The following is a 13,747-nucleotide window of genomic DNA, read 5'->3' on the forward strand; positions in this document are numbered from 1 at the left end:
ACAGGGCCAATGACAGACAGGCAAATCCTGAGCAGGAATGATTGGCAGACAGGGGCGACAAAATCATTACTGGGGCCATTGGTGATTTCCTATTTCCTCCTGAGCCTTTGAGAACCATGCCATCGCCAGTGACCCTCCGTCACAGCCTGGCTGGATTCCCAGTCTCAGTGACCTCGGTCTTCCCCTTTCAAAGCTCCTCTTGCTAACGAGATAATGATAGCTGCAGAGTCAATGCCTTTATCACCCACCCTTGGGAATTAAGAAAACATTCAATGGATTCCCTGGAAATCTGGTTTGTAGGCTCTTAGACATTGGGGAGGGGAGGGACAAAAATCAGTTTGACGCTTCCTTCCCCTCCTCATCCTTTACTAAGCACACTGCTCTACACCGTGGCTCTTCATTCATCCTCCTCTACTCCATGGGTCTCAGCACCCACAGGGAATTTATTTAGCCCCCAATGAGCATATACCAGCTCACTGAATCCTCACAGTCACCCTTCAAAGTGTTACTTTTTTCATTGAAAAGATGAAGAAACTGAGGAACAGAGTGGGGGGGGGGGGGGAATAAATTGCTCCAGGTGGCCCAGCATTCAGGTGAAAGAAGAAAGATCAGAATCTAGCTCTTTCTGAGAACAAAGTCTTATTCCTTCCAACACACTACCTGGGTTCTACAGAGTTCACCCCTCTGACTATGCAGATTAAGAATGCAATACTAGGCCCTGACTGGTTTGGCTCAGTGGATAGAGCGTCGGCCTGCGGACTGAGGGGTCCCGGGTTCGATTCCGGTCAGGGGCATGTGCCTTGGTTGCGGGCACATCCCCAGTAGGGACTGTGTAGGGGGCAGCTGATCGATGTTTCTCTCTCATTGATGTTTCTAACTCTCTATACTTCTCTCTTCCTCTCAGTAAAATATCAATAAAATATATATTTTTTTAAAAAGAATGCAATACTGGTGAAGTGGACACAAGCCACCCAACTTTTAATCCTGAATCTGCCCTTCGCTTGTGCTGCTAAACAATAGTGGACAAGACACCTTGGTGCAGCATTTTCTCCACATCTCAGGAGGATGGACATAGATTGATGGAGTTGTTGATGTTTCTGTAGATGAAGAAGACAATGACCATAAAGGGCTTTGGAAGAAAAACTGCATATTTGTCAAGACACTACCATTAATCTCTACAGAATAAAACACCATCACGTTTGGCGAAGACACCAGTGGGAGTGAAGAGCGTAAGAGGGTGAGTAATACTGTCTCCTCTGGAGGCCCCCACACACGTGGCATTTTCAAGCAGTCTGCACATGCTATGCTTTGGTCATGGCTTTCTGGGTTTCTCCCCCTTGCTTCCAGATTTCCTAGTCTCATTTTTCCACTACCCTCTTTTTAAATGCCTATTTAAGTAGGACATACCTCACCCCTGCTGCTTCTCTGTTAGAAATAGAAATCACACATCCACAGCCAAAGGGAACAAAACCCAAACTCTAGCGTCTTAGAAGAGTCCCCATTTGCCATTTTCTTCAACAACTGTGTTAATCCTTGAAGGACAGCTGCTTCTGGGTTATTTCAAAGGTTGTAATATGAGCTCAGTAGATCTTATGTTTTTTATTAGCATTGGCTACTAAAAAGAGACTTTAATATTACATTGAAAAGCACTTGGCCACAGAACTCAGCAAATATTATAACAACCAAAGCATTAGAATAGCTAAGTTAGAAACAAAGAAACTTAAGCTATACCCTCAAAATGTAATCTGGATTTCCCCCAATCCAAGAACTTTGTAAACAATCATGCCTGCTCCCCAGTCTTCCACACTTTTTAACACCTTCTTTCTGAGTCATCGTGTCAGGGCTACACGGGGGTCTTGGTCAATCTTCCACATTTACCTCTTTGCCAAGAGCTTCCAGACTAAGTGTCATTGTCTTCACATCTGGGTTCCCTGATGCCAGGCAGAGGCCAGATTCTCCTTCTACCAGAGGCAGCTGGCCTACAGCAGATGTAAAGTGTGGAGAGACGCTGAGCGGGTGATGCATTTATAATGGTATGTTCGATGGCTCACTAAGCCCTGAGCTGGCAGCAGCTTCACACAGGCTAGCCCTCATTATAGTTACCTCCTCCAGCTCTGCACGCTAGGACAAGAAGAAGGGGGACTTCTTGCCTGAGGATTCCTGGCTGGCTTCACCCTTGAATCACAACAGGTGGTCATAAGCAACGTCTCATGTTTGGGAGGCAACATCATTGACCCAGAACCACCTATTCTTGGAGACAACAGGCCCTCAGCCCCTGCAAGAATCTTCCAGTGTCCCTACTTCAAACACAGAGAACTAAGGCACAGCACGATAAAACCAAGGGGCAAAACAAGTCTCAAAGAGATAAATGTATGGTGAATCGTTAGGGACTTTTTTTTTTCCTGACAGAGTCACAGATGAATGGAATAGGGCTATAGATGAAGCTGAAGTGGGCCTTGAGAGGACCATGTAACTTCCATTTTACTATCTATAGAACACTCAGTATTTTACCTTTTCAAGTCCTTATGAAACTTGTACTAGTGGGAAACATAGTAGAAAGCAGAGTAGATGACTTTAATTTCCTGAGTACTCCCTTTAAATAGACTATCTCATTTCATACCTGCAATAAACTTGTATTAAAGACACTGTTATCTTCAGTCTACAGAGTGGAAGATGGTAAGGTCACATTAAAGAGGTCTAGCAACTTGCCCAAGAAAATCAGCCATAATGGTGGAGCCAGGATTCAAACCCTGGCCCATATTTTTAAACATAATACTCTATATCCCATGTATAGACATACACATGCATGCACACCTAAATGTATACATACCCACATCTATACTTTTATTCTTTTATGTATACGTGTATTTGAACTTGAACACATCCACATCGAGACATCTGTCTTGATGGTAAGTGAGGGCTGAATCTCAGGGGTTACTCAAGTCTACTGAGGCAGAATAACCTTTAAAGAAACAGCCGGTTTTATTCCTCACTCATTGCCACTGTAGTCACCTACTCTGAAACAAGTCTGGGCAGAGGAAGGAGGCAAGCAATGCTGGGGCCAAGGAGAAGCCGTGTTGCATGACAACAAGAGAAATATTTAACAAATGCAGGAACAAAGTAGCCCCAGAAACAGCAAGCAAGGGGTTGATGAGCAGTTCAAACTCACATGCTGTCACCATGGATACAGCCCCAGTGTAAACAGCCCAGACCACTGCTCGGTGGTGCAAATCAAGGTCATGGTGACTGGGCTATACCAGAACTGGCAAGATGGGGGTTAATAACAAGGGATTAGAAACAAGCAGCAAGCGCGTGTGCGTGTGCGCGTGTGCGTGTGCGTGTGTGTGTGTGTGTGTGTGTGTGTGTTAGAGGGGGAGGGGAGAGAGTAACTGGTGATGAACTGGACCTTGAACTGTGTCCCCAGGGATTAGAAGAATGCTCAAATATTCTCATTTTTTAAAGAGGAGACAGTATGGCTGTCACCAAAGATACAATCTAGCCAGGAAGTCCAGTCACAGTTCTTATCATTCCCAGGACATCCAATGATCCCAGACCATCCACATCACTTTAAGCAACTCGAACACAAGAAATGAATTTCCTCCGTGAAACATGCAGGTCAGTGCTGGAGAGGACTTTTCTCACCAAAACATGGCGTGGATCATCTCCCTGGTTCTTTCAACATCTCAACAAGGGTTAAATGTCAAGGATACCAGACTGCCTGCCCATCCCTCAGCAGAAGTCTGAAGAGAAGTCCATGCTTTGCAGACTTTCAAATTCTCTTCTTACCTTATCCTCTGTAATAACAAGATATTCTTCAATGTTTTATTCATTATGGGCAAGCGACCAGCGTTTTCCAAACTCGATTCCATGGAGCACCAATTCCCCTGGTTGGTGTAACACAGCAATTTTCAACCTTTTTCATCTCTTTGCACACACAAAATAATTACTAAAATTCGGCAGCACACCAACACATATATATTGCATTGTTTGCTGATCTGACAAAAATGGTATAATTTTGATTTATTCACACCAGATGGCTATTGTTGTGTTGGTCGTTGTCATTTTTTTACTTGATAATCCGGGGGAAAAGAGGTCAGTGCCCCTGACTAAATAGTCAGGGTCTGCATGTTTTTAAAATTCTTGAGGCACACTGGTTGAAAATCACTGGTATAAGGTATTTTGTGCAAAATGGTTCTGTGGCCAATAACTTTGTAAAAGGCTAATAACAGCTTTCTTTATTACAGGGCTTTGTGGGGGTCTGTAATATACTTTGTCCATAACCCCCCAGACTCGTTTCATCATAAAACCCTAGGTTTGTCTGCTTCTCTTCCCTGAGTATCTCCCGAGATTGTAGGTTTCAACACCAGGCTGGACCATAAGCTCTCTCAGCAGGCTGCCAGTGCCTCAAGGAAAAGGACTTTGTCTTACTCATCATGGCATCTCCAGCACCTAGGGCCGGGCCCGGTGCCTGGTAGGTGCCTGATAACGTTTGCTGAATAAATACGTGAATGTGGACTCGTGAGCCATGAATGATTCCCAGGGAAGGTTATTTGTGAGAAAGACCGATGTTAGAAATATGTCTCTTGCTATGGCCTTTTGGAGTCTCTATTTTGTAGTCCAGCTAATCTATTGGGTTTATTACTGCTGAATTTTTTTGTTTATTGCAGTTTGTATCTCATTTCCATAAAGGAATGTTCACTTGTTCTGTTCTACCAGCGAGTGGGCCAGAAGAGCCAGCCTTGCACAGAACAGAGGTCGAACACCATTTAGAAGCAGGTAATCAACCACCCACTGGGAGGCAGAAAGCCAGACCAAGGAGCCCTGCAACAACGATTCTTCACACCAGCCAAGCTCTTCCTTCTGCTTCCATCCAGGTGACCCCAGGGTATGTTGGAAAATATGGGAGTAGATGTTACCAGCTAGAAGCTAAGCTCAGCCAACTTGTCCTAGAACATCTCAGGTGATCCCCACCATCACTGTTGACTCCTAGGCGGGATCCCATGATATGGGGCATTAACTGATCATCTCCAAAGGAATCCTATGAAATAAATAGACATGGAACTGGGTTTGAAAAACATCGGTATCTTAATTCCTTGGAGTCTTCAAACAATTCATTTGATTTGAAGTAAACTGGGCCCACATACCCCCTCCCACCTCCATCCAGTGGTTTTCCATTTCCAGTGGCTGGAAATCTTTAACGGGTCATGAATTCAGCTTGTGAGGACACATGCTGCGTCTCCCCATAAACTAGAATTGCCTTAATGTGGTCCTCACTCTGTTCTGTCGGCAACAGCCCTGGTTTTCCAATCACCAAACCAACTGACCAGACTTCTGCTTGCACAGATACTTGCTGCCAAACCACTAACTCAACCCTCTGAGGCAGCCAGGACCTCCGAGAGGGCAGTGGTGAAGATGCCACACTGCAGGAGTAAAGGCTTCCCCATGTCCAGGGGCAGAGGGAGACAGGATAGTGTCTTCATTTGCTGCTCAGCCAAGGGGGGGAAGGGGGACACTTCTCTTAACCACATGACATAATACCCCAGACATCAGTGTCTAGTAGAAGTTGAAATGAACTGGTTAAAACCCATAAACCCATCTTAGTATTCATGGAAAGGGATCACATCTCCATTCCCTGTAATATTCATCAACTGTGTTATGTGAAAAAAGAATAAAGACAAAAAATGCTCCCGTTTACTGATGCCAGGCCTGCTCCTCCCTTTCTATAGCCTAAGCGTTTGCACATTGATGGCCTTGACAGAATAAATCCATAAAGGATCAGGGCTACAGAGTGTCAGGGCCAGACTGGAAATGTGTCTCATCCTTAATTCTGACCCTCAGCAAATAGACACATGATTTTTATTTTAAAAGGTGACCGTGGGACAAAGAAATTCTCACCTCCCAGAACTAATCAGCGAGAGATGCATGATGCTGGGGACAGCTAGTCCAGACACTGGTTGGAGTTTTGATCTGCTTACGAGCCCTGTTTCCTTTAGGGAATGGCTCCTCTTGGGTTCTATGAGTGGATACTTTCTCTGTGACCCTGGGGTGTTGATGTCTCTGTCCTTTCTCCCACATCCACTCTGCCTCCGGTGAGTCCAGGACCTTACTTGGGCCATTTTGAGCACTTGGACTGTCCAAGGGATAAATGGATATCTTTACTAACGTCAAGGTCTCTTATGATTTGGGTAAAATACTCTAGTTGGGCCTACTGCTTACTGTAGCAGGGTTGTATAGTGTTTCAGGACATAAACTGTGAAGTCAGACCATCTGGGTTCAAGACATGACATTCAGGTATGTGACCTGGGCAAGTACTGAACTGCTCCTTGCTTAAGCTCTTCATGTGTGAACTGGGGATCATAACACTACTACCTAGGTTTGTTGAGACGATTAAATAAATACATATAAAGCATAGAGAAGAAGGTGGCCTGGTTTTTACCACAAACTCAATACATTATTTCAGATCAGGCCCCTTAGGTCAGATAGGATGGGAGCATCCTCCAAAGAGATTGCCATCATTGATGTTTCCATCATCACGGGTGAAGAGTTTGATGTGCAACCCCAACCTATTTCACTCTTAACCTACCACCTACTTCACTTTCCACCTGCTACCTACCCCTTCCTACTCTGCTCTCAACCTATTACCTATCCCTTCCTACTCTGCTCTCAACCCACATAGGCTCTGCACCTGTCTTGCTGATAACTACCACCAGGAAAAATGGAAGGAGTAGGGTTGAGTGGGGAGCAGTAGTAAGTCCCATAGGTTAAGAGAGTGAAACATCTCCAGCCAACACTCTTGCCTTCCTTGAGTGGTTTTGTTTACAGATATGATGCTTGGTTTTCCCTCCACTTTCACTTCTTCCTCTCCATTAGAAACCTAATGCTTTGGCCTAGAACATGTGATGACTGACAAACAGAATTCCTTAAACATAAACCAGGCTTGGAATCCGATAGACTCTCTGCCACTGCTCTGGTAGCTTTCAAAGCTCTGGCTGACCTCTGGGTCCTCTGCCCTGGAATTCAGGAACTAGAGACTGTAAACACTGCATTTCCCTCTCCTTTAACATAAAGTAAGAGGAGAGAGAGCTGGGCTCTTGTGACTTTCAAATATTCACCGAGTGAAGGTGACAGGTCCTCCCCTGTGTGTGTGTGGGGGGGGGGGGGGGGGGGGGAGGGGGAACGAGCACAACCGTCCCTCATTTATCACCAAAATGGAACTTTTCCCGATTTGTACCCGCCCCCGCCCCCGCCCCCAAATCAAATGCAGCTTCAAGAACTGGTCTCAGGGGAGCCAGGTAGACAAGTTTTTTCTTGCATCAGGATTGGCCGCCCCCAGTGGGGCAGATGGAAATAATTTTCAGACTTAAGGCCAGTCATTTGGTCCCCCAGACGTCATCATCTCAGCCATTTCTGTCTAGCCAGATGTAAGTAAGTTGCAGTCAAACCCGCAGTCCATGTCAGTGGCACTCCAATGCCCTCTTGAGACTTCTGGATAGTTCCAAGGGACCTAAATGTTCCAGGTCACCTCTGCTTCTAGGCAACCATGCCCATGCTTTGTCTGTCGCTTACAGACCCAGACTTAAAGCCCAGCCCTGTTCTCAGTTCCCACCAAAAGCTCACTCCCAAGGGCATTCGTGAGAGTAAAACATTTTACTAAAGAGTTAGAGCTTGTAGAAAGAAGTGAGATCATGTTCCATAACACATACATGTAAAATATATTCGCATTCCTACTTTTAAAAGACCAGTCAGCTGGTCTCAAACCTTAAGACAGTGATGGTGAACCTATGACACTCGAACTCATTTTTTTTGGTTGATTTTTCTTTGTTAAATGGCATTTAAATATATAAAATAAATATCAAAAATATAAGTCTTTGTTTTACTATGGTTGCAAATATCAAAAAATTTCTATATGTGATACGGCACCAGAGTTAAGTTAGGGTTTTTCAAAATGCTGACACGCCGAGCTCAAAAGGTTCGCCATCATTGCCTTAAGAGCTTGATTCACTTGCGTTTCTCCCCATTCAGCACTTTGTTTTCCACCTTCCCTCCTTCACTCTTCCTTTCTGCCCTGTACCTCTCAGGAATGGAGGTCAAAATCTCAAGTGTCAGTAGGGACTAGAAGGTAACACATAGATGGGTTGAGAAGCTTGGGTGTCAAGCCATAGAGAGGACCCAGCCTGCCTCAAAGCATTCAGGTTCAAAACATTTGTAAGCACTGTGTCCTACTCAATATTTCTTTAGACTGCTTGGCCCGAAGGCTGCCCTGCCCGTGAGCAGACCTTCAGCTCTACAGCGTCTCTTTGCCACACAGCCAGCCAAGACAGAGCAACAGCGTCACCAAAACCAGAGCTACCCGGGACTCTCTCCTCCCACCCCCATGTGTGTCCTGAAGCCTTGCTAAGGTTAGATGGGAGTCAGCATCGTGAACTGATCCTTTAGATGAGTGAGCTAAAGTCAGCCAGGTACCAGGTGAGCTGGAGCTCAGGACAGTCGGGGATCACTGCAGTCTCCACTCATCTGCTGTGTGTTCTTTTTATATTATTTTTGTGGGAAGATATAAATAACACACTTGATATTTTTAATCATTCTTAAGTGTGCAGTTCAGTGGCTTGCACAACCATCACCACTATCCATCTCAAGAACTTTTTCATGATCCCGTATAGAAACTCTATGCCCATTAAACAGTAAGTCCTCATTCCCTCCTCCCCGGACCCCTGGCAACCACTGTTCTACTTACTCTCAATGAATCTGGTCATTCTAGGCATCTCATATAAATGGTATCGTACAGTTTTTGTCTTTTCGTGTCTGGCTTTTTTCACTTAGCATATCTTCAAGGTTCATCCACGCCATAGCATATGTCAGAATTTCACCTGTTTGGGGGACTGTATAATGTTCCATTGCATGGATATGCCATGTTTTGTTTGCCTGTGGATGGACATTTTGGATTGTCACCCTTTAGCTACTGGGAATAATGCTGCTGTGGACACTGGTGTACAAACATCAGTTCAAGTCCCTGCTTCCGCTTCTTTTATGTATATACCCAGAAGTGAAGCTGCTGGATCAAATGTGTAACTTCTTGAGGAACCGTGCCTGTGTATCCTTGAGCAGGTCATGAAACCTTTCTGGATCTCATCTGTGAGACACGGAGAATCACAGCACTACCGCAGTGGGGTGGACTGGGAATGACTTCATGTAAAGCATTTGGCTCAAAGATGGGGCACCTCATAAACCCTTATAGGTGCTTAATCTCATTGTCCTCTGAATCTGAAAATAAACTCATAAAAATTCTCTAAGAAAACAACAAAGGCCCAGCTGGCGTGGCTCAGTGATTGAGCGTCGACCTATGAACCAGGAGGTCACGGTTCAATTCCCGATCAGGACACATGCCTGGGTTGTGGGTTCAATTCCCAGTGTGGGGCATGCAGGAGGCAGCCAACCAATAATTCTCTCTCATCGTTGATGTTTCTATCTCTCTCTCCCTCTCCCTTCCTCTCTGAAATCAAATTTAACAATATTTTTTTAAAAAAGAAAAAAACAAAGTACTCAAACTAAATGATCTCTAAAGTCACTCCCAACTCCCAAACTCCATGATCCCACCATTCAATTATTTTCCTGTTGGAGAAGCCAGAAGTTTTCAGAGTATATCTTAGGGAAACTCCCTCTCCATGGTCCCCACAAAAATCCACCCCTGCCAAGAAGGCCCAATTTTCATAGCTCTCTCCTTGGAATTTGCTAACACATCCCATTAGAAACCAACATCTAATTTTTCTTGCCACTCCTTCCCCTGCTTTCTTTCCACATCCCCTCTCTCTCCTTCTCCTGCCCACTGAATAGCTGTGTTTCAAATCATCCTCCCCTGTTGCCTTTACGCTTCGTCCCCTCCACAAGCTAATGTCTGTTGGAAGCAATGCTCGTGGAGTTATCCATATTAAGGTTTCATTCCCAAGAGTCACATATTTTAAATGAGTTTTTCCTCTTGGGCAGAATCCTGCTGGCAGAGCTGCTGCTATTTGGTGAAGTCAGTGGAGTTGGGTTTCTCCCTCACATGCTATTTATGTTGGGTTATCGCTTGGCCTGATGTTTGGCTTCTCGTCCTCCAACATGTGTCCCATGCCGATGAGCAACCACATCCCCTGAGCCATCCAGTGGATGCTTGCGTTTCATCAAGCACTCATTTTAGAAAAACAATTAGAGGAGCTACGCTTCCAGGCTTCTCCTGCCGGGGCCAGATTTAGATTCCAGCAGGGAGGGGACTCATTCACTACTTAAAGAAATATTTTCCTTCTCCTCGCCATCCCTCCGCCTGCCCTCTAAATGTGATCGCTCACCAGCGGAGCTATCCTCGCTAGACACTGAGAAGTCGCCCTGCGGTTCAGCCCGCAGCTCGGCTGCCAGGAATCCACGCACCCTCCCTGAAGCGTTTCCACAGCAGAAAGTAAAAGAGATTCTCGGGTCGGGAACAAATGGGTTTTTCAGATCCTGGGCAAGAAAAAAGGTAGCTGAGTTTTGGGTTTGTTTGTTTTTTTAAAGTTTTATGGGTTTGAGATGTCTCACCTGCCACATTATTGAGAGAGAGAGAGAGAGAGAGAGAGAGAGAGAGAGAGAAGCAGGAGGAGGGCTGATCCGAGCCCTGGTGCTCCAGTAGGAACCAGGTTCCTCTGGAGTTGGCCTGGGGGCCACCAAGCCTGGAGGTCAGGCTCTAAAAGGGAGAGGTGGGGCAGGGAGCAGTCTGCATGGGAAGCCGTCACCCGACTGCAGGGTGAGTGTCTGGGTTATCGGCCCCTCGCGCCCCCTTCTTTCTTCACTACGGTCGTTCACTCCAGATGAGAAAAAATTCAAATGAAACCCTCTGTCCAGCTTGAGAGGAAATCACCAAGATTTCATCAGCGGCTGACAGCCTATGGGAAGGTGGAAAGCATTGACCAAAGTGCAGCTTTTGTCATGAATCTTGACTTTTTGTTCACTCTTGGGACACTTGCCAGCTAATTGCAGCAATGGAGCACCCAGCTCTCGGGTAGAGCCCAGGTGACAGGTAACCAGCCCAGGTGACAGGTAACCAGCACAGAAGGTGACAGGTAACCAGCACAGAAGGGGGGGCAGCAAAGCTCACACACTCCCTGCTCCCGCGCAAAGCTGCCCTGTTTTGTCACATCCAACCATTCCCACCTGCCTTACCGCAAGAGGTCTCACCTTACCTCCTGACACCGCACCCCTAGAGCTATCCATTGTAAGCACAGATGCTCCTGAGAAGCCCCTTTTCCCTGCCTGCCAGAGAGCAGTCACAGAACAAGCCTGCCAGTCCCTCGCTTCTGCTCCAGCCTCAGAGGCTCCCAGAAGGTCCGGGTCTGGTTTCAGCCGCACTTGCCCCGGGAGTCCATTGGACGTGGGTTTGTGGCTCCGAAAATGACACATGAAAAAAAAAACACACAGAGAAGCCAGAGCTCCTTCTAAACAAACACTGTGTGTCCCCAGAAACAACGTGCACTTTTAACCTCAGCCTTTTCCTCATCCTTCTCACTCTTATCAGGAAGGAAATACATATGCCAAGCGAGGAAACCTCCCAGGCGGGGATCTGTCCTGAAGGGATGTGACAGTAACATCTCACCAAGCAAAACACCCACCGGCAGGACCGCCCTTGAGGCACGCCCGGCTCCCGATTCATTTCTCTCCTTCCCACTCTCCTCCGAGGGGCTCTTTCTAGGAGAAACTTGGCTTTTTCGAGTCAGAGTGGGTAACTCAGGCTGGATAGATTCCTGGAGGTAATTTTATGCTATGAAAAACTAAGACAAAATAAAATAAATGGATAAAACTGGAGCTGGTACTCCTTCGGGAGGCAGTTTCAGTCCCACAAGTTGGGATGACAAAACCAAGTCACATTCTCAGGAAGGAGGCAGGCGCACCAGCCAAGACCCCACAGCCCACCCGCAGCACCGACTATTGGGGCTCCCCAGGCCCACTCCCTACAGACCCCAGAAAGGAGATGCCTCCCAACTGGGGTGTCCTGCCAGCTACTCACAGTACCTCTTGGCAAGGATGAGATGAGTAGAAGCTGCAGGAAAGTGAGCCCCAACTGCGTCCACCAGCCCAGCTCCATCGTTGCTGTGGCCGGTGCCCCGAGTGACTGCGGGGGAGGGACCGAGGGGGCCGGTGGGCAGCGGTTCTTACAGGGACCTCCCCAAGTCCCAGCTGAGCGGGAGCTCCGGTTTCAGCTCGCCAGGCTCTCCCATCCTCATCGGAGGGAACCACCTTCAACGAGAGAGCTAAACGTCAGCCCAAACCTCTCCTCTCTGCTGCCTTAACCCTTGCGGGGCCTGGGGAGGTGTGGCCACGCCGCTGGGAAACTCAGGCTGGGGCTGGAAGGGACTGCTGCAGGGAAGCTAGGGGGGGGGGGGTGGGGGCGGGGAGCAACCCAGGTCCAGCCAGGCTCCCTGGCCAGGTTGAGAGAAGGGGACAGCTGGCAGGTCAGGGGTGGCTGGATGGGGCAGAGGTAGGCGGGGCTGTAGGGCGGCTAAGGTGAGTCCTGAAGAATAAAATCCAGCCACCCTGGGCCACTCTTCCTCTTTTTTTATGCCCCTACCCACTCCCTCACATTTATGCCCCTACCAACTCCCTCCTCCCCACCCCCACAGTAGCCTGAGATGGAGGCTCCCCTGCCTGCCATGTGAGTGTCCTTGTGGGAGGAGGCACTGGTGATGGAAGGAGAAAGGGAGCCAACCCCTACCTCTCCCCTCCACCTCTATCCCTTCTATCATGAAGGTCCAGGGCAGTGGGGAGGTTTCCCTGAGCTGGGGGAGCTTGACCTGGGGACTGAGAGAGAAGTAGAGTCTCAATCCATGGAGGGAATGGGGAGAGCTTTCTAGAAGGAAGACTAAATTTGGCCAGCGCCACTAGGAAATAATGATTGTTTACAAGTTTATATTACAATTTTATTTATTCTTTTCCCAAAAGAATCCATGGCAACATATATCATGAAAATGTGTGTGAGCCCAGCTGGTATGGCTCAATGGTTGAGCATCAATCCATGAACCAAGAGGTCACCAGTTTGATTCCCAGTCAGGGCACATGCCCAGGTTTCCAGCTCGATCCCCAGTAAGAGGTGTGCAGGAGGCAGCCATGGATATTTCTCTCTTATATCAGTGTTTCTTTCTCTCTATTTCTCTCCCTTCCTCTCTTTCTAAAATCAATAAAAACATTTGAATTTTTTAAAAATGCGAGTTAAAGATTTATACATATACTAGAGGCCCGTGAACGAAATTCATGCATGGGTAGGGTCCCTAGCCCTGGCCAGAAATCAGGGCCCATCTGTGGGGCTACCAGCGGGGCAATTGGTGGCCCCTGCTGGCACTCGCCTTGGCCGGCCTGGCACCACCTGCTCACTGGCCCCACCCCAGCCACCACCACCAGTTGCCTCCCTCTGCGGGGTGACTGGGAGGGTGATCGAGACTCCCCCTCCCCCACTCACACCCGCCTTGGCTGTCCTGGGGCCTGCGGGCTGGGGGCAGCTCCTGCATTGAGCATCTGCCCCCTGGTGATCAATGCACATCATAGCAACCAATCATTTCACCGGTTGTTCCACCATTCGGTCAATTTGCCTATTAGGCTTTTATTATATAGGATATGAACAAAAGCCAACCTGAAAGGATAGACAATATGTCTAGTTTGGATGTGGCAAAGAGCAGGAGAAGAGAAAGAGTGTGGCCCAGGGTGGTTGGATTTTATTCTTCAGTTAATGGGGGGTTGGCAATGTAGG

At 47.4% G+C, this 13,747-nt stretch overlaps 1 protein-coding gene across 5 annotated transcripts in view; it reads right to left on the minus strand.

The window, feature by feature from the left end:
- Positions 1-13,747, minus strand: part of PAMR1 (peptidase domain containing associated with muscle regeneration 1) — a 138,664-nt gene that overhangs the window by 49,776 nt on the left and 75,141 nt on the right. Inside the window, exon 1 of one of the 5 annotated variants that reach the window (XM_070427791.1) lies at positions 12,019-12,226. The exons of the other annotated variants lie outside the window; for them this stretch is intronic. Within the exon in view, the coding sequence (XP_070283892.1) occupies positions 12,019-12,091 (73 nt within the window). The 5' untranslated portion in view covers positions 12,092-12,226. Of the gene's footprint in view, positions 1-12,018; positions 12,227-13,747 lie in introns of those variants that run through there. 5 annotated transcript variants of the gene reach the window in all.

Source organism: Myotis yumanensis, unplaced genomic scaffold (genome assembly GCF_028538775.1).
Source record: "Myotis yumanensis isolate MYYU_CA2020_CCGP unplaced genomic scaffold, mMyoYum1.0.hap1 SCAF_10, whole genome shotgun sequence".
Classification (NCBI taxonomy): Eukaryota; Metazoa; Chordata; class Mammalia; order Chiroptera; family Vespertilionidae; genus Myotis; species Myotis yumanensis.